The sequence below is a fragment of the Equus caballus genome, chromosome 11 (assembly GCF_041296265.1).
Source record: "Equus caballus isolate H_3958 breed thoroughbred chromosome 11, TB-T2T, whole genome shotgun sequence".
NCBI lineage: Eukaryota > Metazoa > Chordata > Mammalia > Perissodactyla > Equidae > Equus > Equus caballus.
Genome location: NC_091694.1, coordinates 50,084,951 through 50,105,913, shown reverse-complemented (window position 1 = coordinate 50,105,913; position 20,963 = coordinate 50,084,951). Strand labels below are relative to the sequence as shown.

General features: G+C 38.4%; 1 protein-coding gene across 1 annotated transcript in view; it reads right to left on the bottom strand.

Moving 5' to 3' along the window:
* Positions 1-20,749, bottom strand: part of LOC100072906 (polyunsaturated fatty acid (12S)/(13S)-lipoxygenase, epidermal-type) — a 40,438-nt gene extending 19,689 nt beyond the window's left edge. The window contains 1 exon segment of the mRNA XM_023653386.2: positions 20,655-20,749. Within this exon segment, the coding sequence (XP_023509154.2) occupies positions 20,655-20,749 (95 nt within the window).
* Positions 20,750-20,963: the final 214 nt, after the last annotated feature.

Below are 20,963 nucleotides of genomic sequence, written 5' to 3'. Positions count from 1 at the left end.
TCACAGCATATGTACCCTTCTGTGTCTGGCTTCTTTCTTTCTTTCTTTTTTGGCTGAGGAAGATTCACCCTGAGCTGACATCTTCCTCTTTTTGGATGTAAACCAGCCATCACAGCACAGCCACTGACCAATGAGTGGTGTGTGTCCAAGCCCTGGAACCAAACCCAGGCCACCAAATCAGGAGTGCATGGGACTTAACCACTAGGCCATTGTGGCTGGCCCGTGTCTGACTTCTTTCGTTCAACAGTGTGTTTGTGAAATTTGTCCACATGGCTGCATATTAGTTGTTCTTTTATTCTCATGAGTGCATAGTATTTTTTTGTACAAATATACCACAATTAATGTACCCATTCCATTGTTGATTGGCATTTGGGTAGTTTCCAGTTTAAGAATATTGTGAATAGTACTGCTATGAACATTCTAGGGCATCTTTTAGCAAATATATATAAACACATTCGTTGGATATATATTAGGAGTGGAATTATTGGGTCATAGGCTGTACATATGTTCATTCTTAGTAAATACCCCCAAATAGTTTTCCAAAGTGGTTGTACCAATTTATACTCACACTGTTGGTTCATGAGGGTTCTATTTGCCTCACATCTCCACTCCACAGCACTTGGGATTTTCTTTGCAGCTGTGTTCCCACTTAAAGAAGACGAAAGATATTGGAGAGCAATTAGGAGTCTCTGCCTCAAACAGAAACACCTTAGTATGGAGAGCTTTACTCTGGGGCAACAACGCCCACACTTTCTCAAGCACTTCCCAGACAGTTTGCTCATTTCCAGTAGAGAAGAGCCCTTTGGGGGTTTTGCCTAGAAAGTGAACATCTGGTTACTCGGGATTCCATGAGCGGGAGGAGGAGAAATCAACTGTTCTGAACACAGTGCTTAAATTAATATCTAATTTTGGCCCCACTTCTCAATTCTCTTTCATCTTACCTTATATCGGGACTTCGTGACCCTGTCTAAGGATCTCAAAGAGAGGGCAGCTCCTCCCCGAATACAAGCTGCTCTTCACCTTTTCTAGTCTGCCGCTTCCTCTCTCCCACTTCATCAGTCACACCGCCCCGTCTACTTTCTATCTTCTAAAATTTTTGAGATTTTTCATTCCTTTCAGATCTTCCCCACTTTTTTTCACTGTGGGCCCTTTGTTATTCCTTACAATAATTTTTATAGCATCTTGGGAGGAAAAGCAGCACGCAGTTCTTCATATTTAATCAGGAGTCTTCCTTTTGCTTAAGTAAATTGTTTGGCTGCTAATGGAAATCAACCACTTTCTTCTTTTTTTTTTTTTAGTGTTTTTTAAATTTGAGTTCGTAATAGTTTACATCATTGTGAAATTTCAGTTGTACATTATTTCTTGTCTGTCACCACATAAGTGCTCCCCTTCACCCCCTGTGCCCACTCCCCACCCCCTTCCCCTGGTAACAACTGAACTGTTTTCTTTGTCCATGTGTTGTTTATATTCCACATATGAGTGAAATCATCTGGTGTTTGTCTTTCTCAGACTGGCTTATTTCACTTAGCATAATTCCTTCCAGGTCCATCCATGTTGTTGCAAATGGGATGATTTTGTCTTTTTGATGGCTGAGTAGTATTCCATTACATATATATATCACATCTTCTCTGTCCAATCATCAGTCCATGAGCACTTGGATGGAAATCAACAACTTTCTAATGGGCCATAAAGCTCTATTGTAAAGGGAAAGAAATAGAATGAGTACTTTTGTGTACAAGGAACCAAAAAAAGATGGAATCGAAAATGTAGGAGAGGAGCTCCTGACATGACGGCGTGAGTTCTGTGAACCTGCTCTCCAGTGAAACTATTGAAACATTTTTAAAAAGCAGCTGTATAAAATCTCTGGGAATGGTCCTGAGGGCATACAGCAAATGAAGAAACGCTTATTCATGAAAATCTCCCATTTCAGTTTTTTAAAAAAGTGAGAGTTTGTGGTACTTAATCCAAGATCTGCTCCCTCTTTCCCACCTCTAGCGAGACGGAAACTCACTCCAGACTGGCAAGGCAAGAATACAGAGCTCCTTTTCCCTCTAGCTCCCAGTCAGAGAGCTATCTGTATTTGGTGCACTTTTCCAAAAACATGTCAGCATTTTTCATCCTGCTCCTAACTGCCCCTTGCTGAGGGTGAGCTCCAGACGGTGCAGCTGAGTGGGGGGGACACCCTTCTTCTGCTCAGCCCCTACTCAGGCAACAGAGGCCCTACCTTAGGTGCAGAATGGTGAGAACATCTAACCTAATTCTACACCTTAAGGAACAAGAAAAAAGAAGAGCAAACTAAACTCAAAGCTAGCAGAAGGAAAGAAATAATAAAGATTAGAGTGGAAATAAAAGGAATAGAGAGGAGAAAAACAATAGAAATAAGCAATGAAATCAAAAATTGATTCTTTGAACAGATCAACAAGATTGGCAAAACTTTCACTAGACTAAGAAAAAAGAAGAGAAAACACAAATAACTAAAATCGGAAATGAAACTGCAAATATTACCACTGACCTTCCAGGGATAAAAAGGATTATAAGAGAGTACTATGGCTTCCTTTAGTATTATGTTTGGATTCCTTTCTCTTAATGTTTTTGTGTATTTATTATAGGTTTCTGGTTTGTGATTACTGTGAGGTTCATATATAATAACCTACATACATAGCAATCTGTGTTAAGTTGATGGTCTCCTAAGTTTGACCTCTTGCTAAAAGCTCTACTCTTTTACTCCTTTCCTCCCACATTTTATGTTTTTGTTAGTATATCTAACCTCTTTTTGTGCATGTGTATACCCACTGATCATGGATATAGATAATTTTGCCACTTTTGTCTTTTGACCATCATATTAGCTTCATATGCAGTACATCTGCTACCTTTACTGTATATTCGCCTTTACTAGTGATTTTATTGGGGTTTAAAAAAAATAATTTTCTTATTCCTATATGTGAGCTTCTCTTTTCCACTTAAATAAGTCCCTTTAGCATTTCTTCTAAGTCTGGTTTCTTGGTGATGAACTCCCTTAGCTTTTGCTTGTCTGGGAAACTCTTTATCTCTCCTTCCATTCTGAATGATAACCTTTCTGAGTAGAGTATTCTTGGCTGTAGATTTTTCCGTTCAGCACTTTAAATATATCATGCCACTGCCTTTTAGCCTGTAAGGTTTCTGCTGAGAAATTTCTCATAGCCTTATGGGGTTTCCTGTGTGTAACTTGTTACCTTTCTCTTGCAGCTTTTAGGATTCTCTCTTTATCTTTGATTCTTGACATTTTAATTATAACGTGTCTTGGTGTGGGCATCTTTGGGCTTATCTTGCTAGGAGCTCTCTGTGATTCTTGTACCTGGATGTCTGTTTCCTTCCTTAGGTTAGGAAAGTTTTCAGCTATGATTTCTTCAAATAGATTCTCTGCCCCTTTGTCTCTCTCTTCTCCTTCTGGGACACCTATATTTTGGATGTTAGTGCTCTTGATGTTGTCCCAGAGGTCCTTAGACTGTCCTTGTTCTTTTTAATTCTTTTTTCTTTTATTTGTTCAGTTTGGGTGATTTCCTCTAGTCTTTCGTCCAGCTCACTGACCCATTCTTCTGTATCATCTACTCTGCTATCAAGCCCCTCTAGTGAGTTTTTCATTTCCATTATTGTATTCTTCATTTCTGATTGGTTCTTTTTTATATTTTCCAGTTCTTTGTTGAAGTTCTCACTGAGTTCATCTATTCTTCTCCCCAGATCAGTGAGCATCCTCATGACTATAAGTTTGCATTCTTTCTCAGGCAGATTCTTTATCTCTGTTTCATTTAGTTCTTTTTCTGAGGATTTGTCCTGTTCTCTTGTTTGGAAAGTATTCCTTTGTCTCTTCATTTTGCCTCTTTTTCTGTGCTTCTATCTGTGTTTTAGGTAGATCAGCTATGTCTCCCGATCTTGGAGAATTGGCCTTATGTAAGGTAAGAGATGCCTTATGAGGCCCAGCAGTGTGCTTCTGTTTTGTCACCAGTTCCAAATGTTCCAGAAGTGTCCCTTGTGTGGGCTATGTGTGTCCTTTTGTTGTGGCAGGGTTGCTCTTGCTGCAGGTGCCCAGGGAGGCTAGGCTGTGCCCCTGGCCAGTTCACTGTAGTGTGTAAGAGAGTACCAGGAACCACTGTATGTCAACAAATTAGATAGCCTAGATGAAATGGACAAATTCCTGGAAACACAAAAACCAAAGCTGACTCAGGAAGAAATAGGAAATCTGAACAGAATTATAACAAGAGATTGAATCTGTAATCAAAAATCTCCCAGCACAGAAAAATTCAGTACAAATGGTTTCCCTAGTGAATCCTACCAAACACTTAAAGAAAAATTAACATGAATCCTTCTCAAACTCTTCGAAAAATAGAGAAGAAAACACTTCCTAAGTCATTTTGTGAGACCAGTATTACCCTGGTACAAAAGCCAAAGACACTACAAGAAAAGAAAACTACAGACCAATATCCTTTATAAACATAGACACAAAAATCCTCAACAAAATACTAGCAATCTAAATCCAACAGAATATTCAAAGAATTATATGTCATTACCAAGTGAGATTTATCCCAGGAATGCAGGGTGGCTCAACATAAGAAAATCAACCAACGTAATATAACATATTAATAGAATGAAGAGGGGCCGGCCCCATTGCGGATTGGTTAGGTTTGCATGCTCCTCTCCAGCGACCCAGGGTATCACCAGTTCGGATCCTGGGCACAGACATGGCACCACTTATCAGGCCATGCTGAGGCAGTGACCCACATGGCACAACCAGAGGCACTCACAACTAGAATATACAACTGTGTACTGGGGGGCTTTGGGGAGAAGAAGAAGAAAAAAAGAAGATTGGCAACAGTTGTTAGCTCAGGTGCCAATCTTTAAAAAAATTTAAAAAATAGAATGAAGGAAAAAAAAATCATCTCAATTGATGCAGAAAAAACATTTGACAAAATCCAACGCATTTAAAAAAAAAAGGCTCAGAAAACTAGGAACAGAAGAGAATTTCCTCAAAATGATAAAGGGAATCCATGAAATACCCACAGCTAATACCATACTCAATGGTGAAAGACGAAAGCTTTGCCTCTATGGTCAAGAATAAACACAGATACCCGCTTCTACCAGTGCTATTCAATATTGCACTGAAAGTTGTAGCTAGAGCAATTAGTCAAGAAAAAGAAATGAAAGATATCCAAATTGGAAGGAAAAAAGTAAAACTATTTGAATTCACAGATGACATGATTTCAAATACGGAAAGTCCCAAGAACCCACAAAAACTACTAAAGCTAATTAATTCAGCAAAGTTGCACAGTACAAAATCATTATACAGGAAATCAGGGTTCCTATACACCAGCAATGAACAATCCAAAAATGAGATTAAGAAAACAATTCTATTTACAATACCATCCAAAAGAATAAAATACCTTGGTATAAATTTCACCAAAAAGATGAATGGCTCGTTCACTGAAAACTACAAACATTACTAAAAGAAATTAAAGAGGATTTGAATAAATGGAAAAGCATTCGATGTACGTGAATTGGAAAAGTTAATACATTAAGATGACAATACTACCGGAAGTTATCTACAGGTTCATTGCAATTCCTATCAAAATTGCAGAAATGGAAATGCCAATATTTAAACTCATATGGAATAGCAAGGGACTTAGAATAGCCAAAACAATATTTAAAAAGAAAACCAAATTTGGAAGACTCACATTTCCCGATTTCAAAACTTACTACAAAGCTATAGTAATCAAAACAGTGTGGTACTGGCATAAGGACAGACATATAGACCAATGAAACAGAACTGAGAAGTAAACCCATGCATCAGTGGCAAACTGATTTTTGACAAGGGTGCTGAGATCATTCAGTGGGGAAAGAACAGTCTCTTCAATAAACCGCGCTGGGACAATTGGCTATCCACACGCAAAAGACTGAACGTGGACCCTTATCTCACATCATACGCAAAAATGAACTTAAAATGGATCAATGACCTAAATATAAGAGCTAAAACTCTAAAACTCTTAGAAGAAAACGCAGAAGTAAATCCTAATGACCTTAGATTTGGCACTGGATTCTTAGATATGACACTAATAGCATGAGTAAGAAGAGGAAAAAAAATGCATAAATTGGACTTCATCAAAATTCAACTTTTGTGCATCAAAGGGCAGTGTCAAGAAAGTGAAAAGGCAAACTACAGAATAGGAGAAAATATTCACAAATCATATATCTGGTAGGGTCTAATATCTGGAATATGTAAAGAATTCTTACAACTCAACAACGAAAGACAAACAATATAATTTTTTAAGTGCACAAAGATTGAATAGACATATATCCAAATAACATACGTAAATGGTCCACAAGCATATGAAAAATTGCTCAGCACCATTAGTCACTAGAGAAATGCCAATCTAAACCACAACGAGGTACTTCAGACCCACTAAAATGACTGTAATTTTTTTAAATGAAAAATAAGCTTTGGCAAGAATATAGAGAAATTGTAACCCTCATACATTGCTGGTAGGAGTGCAAAATAGTGCAGCTGTTGTGGAAAACAGTTTGGTGGTTCCTTAAAATGTTAAACATAGAATTATCATATGATCCAGCAATTCTACTCCTAGGTATGTACTCAAAAGAATTGAAGACAGGTGTTCAAACAAATACTTGTACACGAATGTTCATAGTACCACTATTCACACCAGCCAAAAGGTAGAAACAAACCAAATGTATACCAACTGATAAATGGATAAACAAAATGTGGTGTATCTATACAATAGAATACTGAATATTGTTCACCCATAAAAAAGAATGAAATTCTGATACCTACTAAAACATGGATGCACCTGGAAAATATTTTGTAAAAAGCTAAACGCAAAAGGTCACATACTGTATGATTCCATTTACATGAAATGTCCACAATAGGGAAGTCCATAGAGACGGAAATCAGACTGGAGGTGTCTGGGGGCTGGAGGAGGGTGAGTGGGGAGTGACTCTTTAATGGATGTGACTTTCTTTTGGAGTGATGAAAATGTTCTGGAACTAGATAGAAGTGGTGGCTACGTAACACTGTGAGCTCACTAAATGTCACTGAATTGTTGCCTGTACACTTTAAAATGGCTAATTTTATGTTATGTAAATTTTACCTCAATTAAAAAAAAATTGTTAGAGAATAATGTGACAAACGCTCATGTACCCACTACACAGAATAATCCACTGTTAACATTATTGCTTCGGATATATTTTTATATAAAATAAATAGAACATCACAGGGAAAAAAAATCATATGAAGAAAAAGGATGACGCTCTGCCCCTCCTCTCTTCGCCCCCCAACCTTGCTCCCTCCAAGGAACCACATCTCAAGTTTTTAAAATATTTCTTCTGATATTTATACCACATTTCTAAATAATATACTTACAGTTCTGTTTATTGAGCAGCCAATTTTAGAAACTATTTACTAATGATTTGACTTGCTGTGACAGTAATGAGAATTTAGCTCCCCCAGACTTCTCTCCTTTTCACTTTTCCCAGCCTCCCTTATGATTATGTCTAAATTTTTGTTAAGTCAATATTCAGAGTTTACATCACTTTGATTGTGTAAATATTGCTCACTGCAGTCAAGCAAAATAGATTCTATTTCCTTTCTTGCATAGCATTGTTTCCCTTGAAATTAATAGTTGCCTTGTTTTTTTATTTGCTTAATTTCCATGTACTGTCCTTAACTTTCACGTTGGCTTCATCAGATCTGTAAAACGCCTATCCATTTTATTATTTAATTATAAAATATATGAGATAGCACATCAGTGACATTTTATCCTTTCTTAGATCCCTCTGTCCTCCCGCTCCAACCAGAACTGGCCAGTCTTCACATCCGCCGAGCAGTTGTTATTCTGGAATCTGCCTTTACTGTTTTCCTATGTTGGATCCTCTCACTAAATCCCAAGTTTTTCTCTTCTTGGTTTTTTTCTTATTTTGCTCCAGTAGCTTTCTTGTGGATATGACTCCCTGTGCACCTTAAAATGTGTTTAGCCTCTCCTCACATTTAACAATTTGGTGGCAGTATAGGTGTCGCTTTATTGTCTCTGGCTTCCGATAGTGCTATTGAAATGCCCAATGCCTTTCCAAATCTAGTTTATTTTATGTAATCTGCCTTTTGTCAGTGAAGCCTTTCAGAATGTTCTCTTTATAACTTGCCTTCCAGCTTTTTGTAAATGTAATCCATGGGTTTTTGGTTTTGCAATCTAGTTGTTCTGTCTGTTTTTATGTGAGTATATAGATCCAAAATCTATGCTTCCTCCTCTGATACCACCTGCCCAGAATCCCTACATATTACTTTTCATAGTAAAAAACCGTGGTATAGGAAGATTGATCTGTACATTGAGTTTGTAATGAGTTTTTATGAAGTTGCAGAGATGGCAGGGAGCCAATGTTGATTTCTGAGAGATGGGAGCGTTATCATCAGGCTGGCTTATATGAAAGATTAGCTTGGCAGAGATTTAGGGATTGGGGAAAGACAGCAGAATGGGAAGACAAATTATGATGGTACTTCACCAGCTCAAATAGGAGATGATAATAAGGGAGAAGTGGGTGGCAATGGCAAGGGACAGACAGATGTGAGAAACACAATGGAGGCTAAACCAAGTGGCTTGGTGATGAGGGAGGGGGACCTTCATGAGCTGCCCCTCAAGGCTGGGGAAGCTAGTTGTTCACCCACTCTCCCCTTCCAGGCAAGGGGAACTCTTCAAGCCGGGGAGTTCCCTCCTGGCACTGGGCAATACCAACTTGGGGGATGGGATGATGGAGGTAAGATGAAGCTGTCTTCCTTCTTGTTTTGTGTGGTTATTCTCAGGCTTTTTGTTCCACTGTGTTGCTGACGTGTCTTAAGCGGACTCCGAGCTCTCCCAGAGCTGTGTTGTTTGTGGATAGCTGTCTAACTGTTGATCTTTGACGGGAAACAGAGGCTGGGGTCTCCTACGCCACCATCTTGGTGATGTTGCTCAGACATTATTTCTGATGAATGATGACAACATCACCATGGCTTTGGAAAAGGGATTAAATCTGAGTTGGATCAAGTCTCTTGAGTTACCGCTTCGTGTGGAAAATACAGAGGAGAGAAGAACACATTGAACCGTGCCACTAACAGGCCATCAGGAAAATCTACAGGACCTGCAGCCTGGGTTCTCCAATACATGAAGCATAAGGAAAGGGAAAGGGAGGGAGGCAGATACTAGAATTAAAAGAGATGTAAAGACATATCACATTTAAATAGTGAGCAATACTGTAGTGTCTATAGATGCAGACCTGAGGGGCAAAACCGAAAAGAATCACGAAGAAATGATAACTATAAAAGTCAAGAGAGTGGTTACTCTGGGGAGAAAGGCATGTGGGGAGGAGAGTGGCTGAGTCGGAACACTGGAGAGGCTCTCAGGGAGGCTGGCAAAGCTGTCGTTCTTGACCTGGATGGTGGGAGAGTGCTTTAGAGTAAATCCGTTAAGCTGTACCTTTATTTTGAGTGGTTCTGTATCTGTGTTTTATTTTACCAAAAAAAAAAAAATAGCCCTTATACAAAGACAAGTAATTAATAGGAAGAAAGTGTTTGCAATATATAACAAAGCATTAATGTCTATAATACATAAGAATCTTCTACAAATAATAAAACATAAAAAATCTTATAGAAAATTAGCAAAGCCATTAAGAAGCAAAGTATAAAAGAAATGCAAGCGATCAAAAATAAGTGAAAATGTGTTTAACCTCATTAAATATTAGTTTAATTATTACTCATTAGTAATTATGAGTATAATTATTACTCATTAGCACTCATTAGCAATAGGGGAAATGCAAATTGAAAGAAGATAAAAGTTTTACCCTTTTGACTAAAAACAACAATAAAAAGCCCTGTAATTTGTTGAAAAGAGTATGGTAAAATTGGCATTCACATTACTGAGAGAATAAATTGGTAAAACTTTTGTAGAGGACATTTTGGCAGCATTAGTTAATATATCAAATATGCTCACATTTTACCCACAATTCTACTTCTAATATCTAAAGAAAACACCCCTCTCTGGACCCAAGGGACATTCATTGTGGCACAATTTGAAATTTTTGGAAAAAAATATAGTTGTCAATAGGGTAATGACTAAATAAATTTAAATTACAATGCATCCATACTATCAAATATGGCCATAGATCTGGATAAACTCATAGTATGATCCCAATTATTTTTCAAAACTGTATATGTATATATGTAAATTAAGTGCATATTAAACCTTTAAAAATTATAAATAAACATGCCAAAAAATTAAAAAGTATATAAGGATATACAGCGCCAAGTCGTAATCTTGCTCTAGAACCTAGTCCAGTTAACAGAGGTAAATACTCATTATTAAATACCTAAATCAAATTAATAATTTCTTATATAACCTTCTAAAATTTTTCTATTCATTTGGGAGTTATAATGGGTATATAATTTCAGGGAGGCAAACATGGATAATTCTTTATTTCTAAAGTTGACTTCAGTTGTTGACTCTGAGCCCCAAATCAGCATTCTAGAAGACAACTTGATCATTTTTCTATCATCCTTTTGTTATTATCTAGTTTTAAATTCATTCTGTGTTATTATCTAGTTTTAAATTCATTTCCAGGTTTTCTTTTCCCCTTCTTCCCATCCTCACTCTGCATGTTCACGTGGCCTCAGAGGCTGTGGCTGGAAGCAGTCTGCTTTGCAATTGGCCATACCTCCGTGGCAAGGAGCAAGTGCTTCTCTGTCAGTCTCATCTGGTCCTGTGTTGGCATCAGTGGGTCCTTAGAGTCTGAGTTCTCTTGGCTGATGTTGGGAGACAGCTTTGATGTCTAGGAACCAGCAGATCCTGCTACAAAGTATAGTTCTAAAGTGGTTTTCTGATGTGCACAACCCCACCAAGATGCAGCTCTATTCTTGTCCTCACCCCAGCAGGAATCTACACAATTTTTTAATGCTCATCCCCTTACCCTGCCAGGCAAACTCTTGAGCTGAAATGCCAGCAGCTTCCTCTACTAGCTACCAATGCCCTCCCAAGCTTCTCAGGGTCTTGCAGCAAAGTCTGTAGATAGCATGACTGACCTGTCATCCCTGGACCCCCTCATTGCCACTCCAATTATTCTCTGCATACTCAGTTGCATGAGAAACCTCTGTTGAATTTCTGCCTCAAACTTTAGCCAGAAAACAATGTGTTAATTTCTCAGAGTCACAAATAATCTCCAGTTTTGCAATGTACCTTTTAAGGTTGCTTTCCTTTCATCACCACACCGACTCAGAGCCTGGCCCGAGGGAGAAGAGAGAGAAAGACTCTACATTCCTTCTCACTCTCTTTTGCCTTCCTCCAACTCTTCACCTTTATATGAGCATAGAAGGGGGAAAATTGGTTCTACCAGAACAAAATCTATCTTAAAATCTTTGAACTCTGTCTATTCACACCACTGTGTGAAAGCTTTACTGTGTCACACTAGGCAGGGATGCCTACATGGTACTTTGCAATTTAAAAGCTGTGGTCTTTCCTCTCTGAGTTGGGCTACCTCCATAGCTGTCAAAGTCCTCAACGTTTATATCCTGCATGTGGAATGGTCTTTGAGGGGATTGGGAGGGTGTCAGGGTTAGGATTAGGGTTAGGGTTAGGGTTAGGAATGGCTTATTAGTAAGTACATTAAAATATCATCCAGCACACGCTTTATCTGTTGGATGTTTTTTATGAAAGTATAGAATATGAAAATAACAGTAGTTTTAAAAATAAGGATATGAGATATCACACAAGACGTATGTCTGAAGACATGTCCAGAAATCATCAAGATAGGTTAATAACCCAGCTGCTCAATAATGTCTAGTCTCTGCTGCCACTTTCCTGCGGTTTTCTTGCTTTACCTTCGTGATCGCAAAATGTCACAGCTTTAAACATTACATTCTGAAGCTATGATGTCTAAAGGAAGTCACAGAGGAAGGAAGGAAGACGAGGAGGGAGGGAGAGAAGAACAGAGAGTTTCTCCTTGCTTGCCTCTCTCTTTTCATCAGAGAGGAAAATCCCTCTCAGAAGTTCAATGGCAGACTTCCTCTTACATCCCATTGGCCATAATTGGGTCTCGAGTTGACAAAAAATTAGGACTTGATTGACAAAGGAAAGGGGGAGTAGTTTGGGATAAGCAACAAATACTGTTTCCCCACTATTAATATTTGTGTCTATTTAACTTTTTTCATAAATGGACACATAATTCAACCGTCCTCCCTTTTCGTTTTTTTACCAAACAATGTACTCTGAAGATCTTTTCATGTTGGCACATTTACGTATAACTCACTATTTTAATGGCTGTATTATATTCCACTATAATGGACATGTTCCTTTTTATTTTTGGCCTGCAGGGCATCATTTCCTTTGGTGAATTACCCGTTCCAACTCCATGTGATTTTGTGACATCCTAAACCCTCACCACAGGGTAGACATGTGTCTCCAATAGGATGATCCAGAGTCCTTTAAGGTGGCTGTGGGAGGCTATATTTCTCAAAAAGAGCTAAAGCAGTATTTCCAGTCCCACAGGCTTTTCCAGAACCTTGCCACTTTCCCATTAAGAGATAGGGTCTATTTCTCTTCCCTTTAAGCCTAGACGGGGCTTTGTGACTGCCTCGCTTCATTCACACTCACACCACTCTCATCGTCATCTCACACCTGGACTCCTGTAATACTGTCTTCATTATCTGCCCACTCTCTGCACTCTCTTCCGCTGTTGACAGGTTAATCTTCCAAATCTAGAGGTCTGACCGTGTACAGTAGTCCCCCCTTGTCCACCGTTTCACTTCACCTGGTTTCACTTTCACCACGGTCAAACATGGTCCGAAAATATCAAATGGAAAATTCTAGAAATAGATAATTTTTGAGTTTTAAATCACTTGCCATTCTGAGTATCATGATGAAATCTGGCACCATCCTGCTCTGCCCTTCCTGTGACATGAATCACCCCTTTGTCCAGTGCATTTACACTGTGTATGCTACCTGTCCATTAGTCACTTAGTAGCCATCTCATTATCAGATGAATTGTTGTGGTATCACAGTGCTTGTGTTCAAGTAGCTCTTATTTTACTTAGTAATGGCCCCAAAGTGTAAGAGCAGTGATGCTGGCAATTCGGATATGCCAAAGAGAAGCCAGAAAGTACTTTCTTTAAGTGAAAAGGTGAAAGCTCTCAATTTAATAAGGAAAGAAAAAAGTCATATGCTGAAGCCGCTAAGATCTATGATAAGAAAAAATCCTCAATCTGTGAAATTGTGAACAAGGAAATAGAAACTTGTGCTAGTTTGGCTGTAGCACCTCAAATACATATGTATAGGAAAAAACAACATATATATAGGGTTTGGTACTATTCATGATTTCAGGCACCATTAGGGATCTTGGAACATATCCCTCATGCATAAAGGGGGACTACTGTAACTCTCTTATTCACAAATCATCATTGGCTCCCTACCTCCACTCACTACTGCACACCAGTCTTCAGCCTTTTTAGCTAGTAGGTAGAATTTATGAAATTTCCACTTCTGTAAGTCAACGACTCAAAATATCAGCAATTTCACATGGTTCAAACATTTTATCAATAAAAAGAGTACATGCATATGGTAAAAACTCAATCAATAGAAAAATGCAAAAGATTATACAACAAAAAGAAATTATCTCTATTATCTCAAATTCCTAATCCCAATTTCCAGAGGTAAACATTGTTGGCAATTTATTGTATATCTTCTAGAAAATTCAGTTTTACTTGCCTAAAGTTGTGTATAATATTACTTCATAATTCTTTTAAATACCTTGGAGAGCTATGGTCATGTTTTATTTCTCTGTCTTAATTGTTGTTTCATCTCTTTTTGCTTAATAAGCCTTAAAGAGGAGTCTTTATATCTTTGTTTTTCAAAGAACCAAATTTTTGTTTTATTAATGAATTCCATGAGGCCTTTTTATTTCTAATTTATTAGTGTTTTACACTATCTCCCAGAGGTCCCTGGAGGTATCATGCTCCAGTTTTCCACAATAGTAAGCAGCTTATTAATGCTTTTTTGGTTCCCTTCCCTTCCCTGTCTCATTCACCACTCTCCTATCAGGAATTCCTGGGATAACCTCCCAAATAAACTCCTCCCTGCACTCAAATCCTAGTCTTAGGGTCTTCTTCTGGGGAAACCCAATCTTAACTGAGATAGGAACACTTGAGCGAATGTGCTTGAGAAGTTTCAACCCCAAGATTCCTGTAAACCCTCTGGGCCAGCAGAAGTAGCCTCTTTCAGCTAGCTAGAGGACAGAGCTCTTATTTTCTGGAGAGCATGCAATGGTCTCCCCTAAGGCAGGTGTTATGCAAGATGGTGTTGTCCTCCCCAAGATCTGCCTCCACCTCTCCTCTTTGCTTTTAGACTACTTTTAAAGATTTTATTTTCTATTTTTTTCCTTTTTCTCCCCAAAGCCCCCCAGTACATAGTTGTATATTCTTCGTTGTGGGTCCTTCTAGTTGTGGCATGTGGGATGCTGCCTCAGCATGGTTTGATGAGCAGTGCCATGTCCACGCCCAGGATTTGAACCAACGAAACACTGGGCCACCTGCAGCAGAGCACGCAAACTTAACCACTCGACCATGGGACCAGCCCCTAGACTACTTTTAAAGTCGAGTCTAAGTATGGCCCAAGGAGGGAACTAATCTATTGACCAAAAGAACTGCAAAACATGACTAGTGCATGCATACTAAGAAATGAAGAAAATATGCTTGGGTGTGAATCTTGAGGGTGACAGTCTAGGAAAGGCAAGATCTGAGGCCAGATAAGGGAGAGTTTATTGATGTCACTCTCCTGTGGCTTAAGATTTAACACTCTGCAAGCAAAAGAAAGCAGATGTAGCCATACTTATATCAGATAAAGTAGACTTCAAGATAAAAAAGATAATGAGAGACAAAGATGGGCATTATATAATGATAAAAGTGACATTCCACCAAGAAGGCATAACACTAATTAAGGACAACACCAAAAAGGAAAATTACAGGACAATATCGCTGATGAACATAGATGCAAAAATCCTCAACAAAATATTAGCAAATCAAATACAGCAATACATTAAAAGGATCATACACCATGATTAAGTGGGATTTATTCCAGGGATGCAAGGATGGTTCAACATCTACAAATCACTCAATGTGATACGCCACATTAACAAAATAAGGAATAAAAATCACGTGATCATCTCAATAGATACAGAGAAAGCATTTGACAAGATCCAACATCCATTTATGATTAAAAAAAAAACCTCACTAAAATGGGTATAGAAGGAAAGTATCTCAACATAATAAAGGGCGTATATGACAAATCCACAGCCAAATCATTAATTACAATTAACACTGAAAAACTGAAAGCCTTTCCTCTGATTACAGGAACAAGATAAGGGTGCCTACTCTCACCACTCTTATTCAACATAGTACTGGAAGTTTTAGTCAGAGCAATTAGGCAAGAAAAAGAAATAAAAGGGATCCAAATTGGAAAGGAAGAAGTAAAACTCTCACTGTTTGCAGATGACATGATTCTATATATGGAAATCCTAAAAAAAAAAAAATCCACCAGAAAACTATTAGAAATAATCAACAACTACAGCAAAGTTGCAGGGTACAAAATCAACATACAAAAATCAGTTGCATTTCTATACACTAATAATGAACTAGCAGAAAGGGAAGTCAAGAATACAATCCCACTTACAATGGCAACAAAAAGAATAGAATACCTTGGAATAAATTTAACCAAGGAGGTAAAAGACCTATACACTGAAAACTATAAGACGGTATGGAAAGAAATCAAAGAAGACATAAAGAAATGGAAAGACATTCCATTCTCATAGATTGGAGGAATAAGCATAGTTAAAATTGCTATATTACCTAAAGCAATCTACAGATTCAATGCAATCTCAATCAAAATTCCAATGACATTCTTCATGGAAATAGAGCAAAGAATCCTAAAATCTATATGGAACAACAAAACACCCCAAATAGCGAAAGCAATCGTGAGAAAAAAGAACAAAGCTGGAGGTATCACAATCCCCAACTTCAAAATATACTACAAAGCTATAGTAATCAAAACAGCATGGCCCTGGCACAAAAACAGACACACAGATCAATGGAACAGAATTGAAAGCCCAGAAATAAAACCACACATCTATGGACAGATAGCCTTCAACAAAGGAGCCAAGAGCATACAATGGAGAAAGGAAAGTCTCTTCACTAAATGGTGCTTGTAGCCTGGTGTTGTAGTGGTTAAGTTCGCATACTCTACTTTGGTGGCCTGGGATTCACGGATTCAGATCCCAGGTGGGGACCTGGCACCACTTGTCAAAGCCACACTGTAGCAGCATCCCACATAAAATGGAGAAAGATTGGCACAGATCTTAGGTGAGTGACAATCTTCCTCACACATACACAAAAAAATGGTGTTGGGAAAATTGGATAGCCATGTGCAAAAGAATGAAAGTAGACCATTATCTTATACCACACACAGAAATTAACTCAAAATGGATTAAAGACTTGAATGGTTTCAGTAAGACCTGAAAGCATAAAACTCGTAGAAGCAAATATAAGCAGCACAGTCTTTGACATCAGTCTTAGCAGTATATTTTCAAATACCATGTCTACTCATGCAAGGGAAACAAAAGAAAAAATAAACAAATGGGACTACATCAGACCAACTTCTGCAAGGCAAAAGAAACCATGAACAAAATTAAAAAACAATCCTCAACTGGGAGAAAATATTTGCAAATCATATATCCAAGAAGGGGCTAATTTCCAAAATATATAAAGAATACATATGACTCAACAACAAAAAAATAAATAACCAAATCAAAAAATGAGCAGAGGATATGAATCGGCATTTTTCCAGAGAAGTATTCCGATGGCCTACAGGCACATGAAAAGATATTCAATACCACTAATTATTAGGGAAATGCAAATCAAAACTATAATGACATATCACCTTACACTGGTCAGAATGGTTATAATTAACAAGGCAAGAAATAAATATTGGGGAGGATGTAGAGAAAAGGGATCCCTCACATACTGCTAGTGGGAATGCAAACTGATGCAGCCCCTATGGAAAACAGTATGGAGATTTCTCGAAAAACTAAAACCAGAAATACCATATGATCCAGCTATCCCACTATTGGGTGTTTATCCAAAGAACATGAAATCAACAATTCAAAGAGATTTATGCAACCCATGTTCACTGTAACATTATTCACAATAGCCAAGACATGGAAGCAACCCAAGTGCCCATCAACAGATGCATGGATAAAGAAGATATATAATGGAATACTACTCAGCCATAAAAAAAGACAAAACAGTGCCATTTGCAACAATATGGATGGACTTTGATAGTATTATGCTAAGCTAAATAAGCCAGACAGAGAAGGACAAACACTGTATGATTTCCTTCATATGTGGAAGATAAACAAACACATAGATAAGGAGAACAGATAAGTGGGTACCAGAGGGGAAAGGGCTGGGGGAGGGCAAAAGGAGTAAAGGGACACATGTGTATGTTGATGGATAAAAAGTAGACTATCAGTGGTCAGCACGATGCAAGATACAGAAACTGATATATAATAATGTACTCCTGAAATTTACGCAATGCTATAAGCCAATATCACCTCAATAAAATAATTTTTTAAAAAAAGATTTAACACTCTGATGTGGCATCAGAAAGCCTTGTTGGAATGTTTCCTTGGAGTTTAGAAAAAACAATAGACTGGTAAATGAGGTGGAAAAGCTCTTGGAAGAATATTAAGGAAGAGATCAGGTGTAGAGAAGTGGGTGTGTTAGAAAGAATTTATTAACATAACATCAGCTGACTATTTCCCTGCAGGGCCCAGAAGGTACTCCCTTCACTAAAGCAATGAGGAATGCATGAGTGAGGAGAGCACCAGCATCCTTAGAATGCTCAGTGCAGTTGCCCTTGTAGGTCAGAGATGACACTAGAAGATGTCATAGAACTAAGTACTAAACCACTGTGATGGGTTAGTTTTCTTTCAAGCGTTAGCAAACCACGTTATGCTTTGCTCATCAAAATTATGCAACAAACCAGACATTTACCTCCCCTTATACCTTATAGATCTCAGTTGATGTTAAACTGGCCTTGCTCATTTTTTGTCACCCTTGTATTTTGCATTATGTTTTTCAGTATGAGCCTGCTTACCTAAGATTTTTCATTATTAAGACCACTTATTTCTAAAACACTACTTGAACTTGAATAACTAATATATTTCAGTATTTAGTGTTATGGGCAAAAGAGAGCCATCAAGGAAAACTCCAAGATTGTTTTTTTTGTTTTTTTTTTAAATTTTTTTTTTTATTTTTTCCTTTTTCTCCCCAAAGCCCCCCGGTACATAGTTGTGTATTCTTCGTTGTGGGTTCTTCTAGTTGTGGCATGTGGGACGCTGCCTCAGCGTGGTCTGATGAGCAGTGCCATGTCCACGCCCAGGATTCGAACCAACGAAACACTGGGCCGCCTGCAGCGGAGCGCGCAAACTTAACCACTCGGCCACGGGGCCAGCCCCAAGATTGTTTTTTTTTAAAGATTGGCACCTGAGCTAACATCTGTTGCCAATCTTTTTTTTTTTTTTTTTTTTTTCCTTCTTCTCTTCCTCAAAGCCTCCCAGTACTTGTTTGTATATTCTAGTTTCAGGTCCTTCTAGTTGTGCTATGTGGGACACCACCTCAGCATGGCTTGATGAGCGGTGCAGGGTCCGCACCTAGGATCTAAACTGCTGAAACCCCGGGCCGCCGAAGCATAGCATGCGAACTTAACTGCTCGGCCATGGGGCCGGCCCCTCCAAGATTCTTAGTCAGAACTATGGGAAAGATGGAGCTGCTATTAACCATGCTGGGGAAGACTTAGGGAGGAAGAGGTGCAGGTGAAAGATCGGGAGCTCAGTTCCACTTTGTCTAAGCCACTTCAAGTTGTTGCAAGTGAACGATCCAAGTTACTTGAACCAAAAGCATCCTACCTTATACAGAATTTGCACCAGTAATTGGGAGACTACAAGCATTAGATCATTAAATATAGATCATAAATATTATGTCCTTTATAAAGAGGATGGAGAAATTAGGCTGGAGGAGAGGAAGAGCTCCACCTTTTTGGGTTAAACTTGATAAACTAAGGCTTATTGCATGCTAGACTGAGACCATATGCCTGAAAATACTGCAACATCAAAGAATTTGGTAGGAAAAAAAAAGTCCATCATGTTGGAATGTGTTAGCTATGTCATGCAGCCTTCAATAAAGACTTAAAAGAAAGAGACTAGCTTAAGCTGAAGGCAATGATTTAAAATCAGAGAGGGTATTGCATATTTGAAAACTGCTATGAGAGTAAATCTTAAAAGTTCTCATCACAAGAAAAAGAATTCTGTAATTATGTGTGATGACAGATGTTAACTAGACTTATTGTGGTGATCACTTTGCAATATATACAAATATCAAATCGTTATGTTGTATACCTGAAACTAATATAATGTGTATCATTTATAATTCAATAAAAAATAAAATAAAATCAGAGAGGGAAGAGTGGCTTTGTTAAAAGCGCCTCTCTCTGGTTATAGACTACAATTTAAAAACTACTGGAATTCTGGTAATCAGGAGTCTTTTGCTCTTGGAAAAACTGAACTCTCTATACCCCAAGCTAAGATTAGTGCTAGCAAAGTCAGGGAGATGGGGACTCAGTATGAAATAAGACTAAAGCACAGAGAAAGGTCTTTCCCAAGTGCCTCCCATTAAGTAAGCACTCTGCCTGACGAAACAGCCTCAGTGGGAAGATGCAACCGAGATTAACAATGTCACTGGTCCAACTGGGCTTTTGTGAGACTTAGGAAAATGTATCTTTCCAGGTAGAGGCATCCCCACAGGTGTGCGGTTTCACGAATGATTGATGCTTTTTTGCATATCACTAAAAGTGCACTAAAGCTCATGAGTACTATAGAGACTTATTTTGTCCTCTCCCAACTTGAATCATGTAGGGATCACTAAGACCCACATCTTTATTTTAAAAACTCTCTCTTTGAGTTTTCACAGATCCTGTACTCTCGCTTCCTGGAGTTTCAAGCCTACCAGCTTATCTGGTCAGATCTGCGGTGCCTCACCTCTCTCCACTGCCCAACACATCTAACAACAGCTTCTGCATCATAAACTTTGACGTTTTTCTTTATATTTAGACTTTTAAACATAGTGGACTAGACACTCAGAAGTTAAGAGTATGGCTCCCATATCCTATTGATACTGTCAAAGTTCATAAGACATTTACTATCTCAAACCATAGATGATCAACAGACCAATTAGACATCCTAACATTATCTGTGTTCCCTTCAATTTCTGAATTAAAATTGAAAATTTCTTCACTAAGAGTTATCTATAATGGTTTTTGATTCTTTGCATTAATCCCATTTCTAATGCCAATCTATTTCACCACATACTGACAAATATTAATGGCAAGCTCATATTGTAGAAAACATCAGACATAGATACCAAGAAAATAAACAAGACCTAGACATCAAGTAAGTCAAACGACTTATTTATCCAAAGGATGCTCATCAGAGACACACAGCTGCAGATGATAAAATCAGAGTGGGTGATATCATTCCTTCCAGAAACTCACTTGTCCACCTTCAGATCCAGACTTATCCTAGGGCTAGATTTGGTCAGGACGTATCCTTGCCTGGGTACATACTGGGACCTCCACACTCTGGCCATATTCGCCTCACAAATCTCCAGATCCTGTTGTGGGCAGCATGATTGCCAGAGGACAGTACACAATGCACTTTGGCCTGCACAATAGTTCCCTCAGCTTTCTCAGGCTAAAAGAGCTTGGGCTGTGTACATACCAGAATTTAGGTATGTGGGTCTAGAACAAAGGTCAGTCACTCAGACGTTTCAAGAATCATAGCAACATCTCATAGACCAGCTT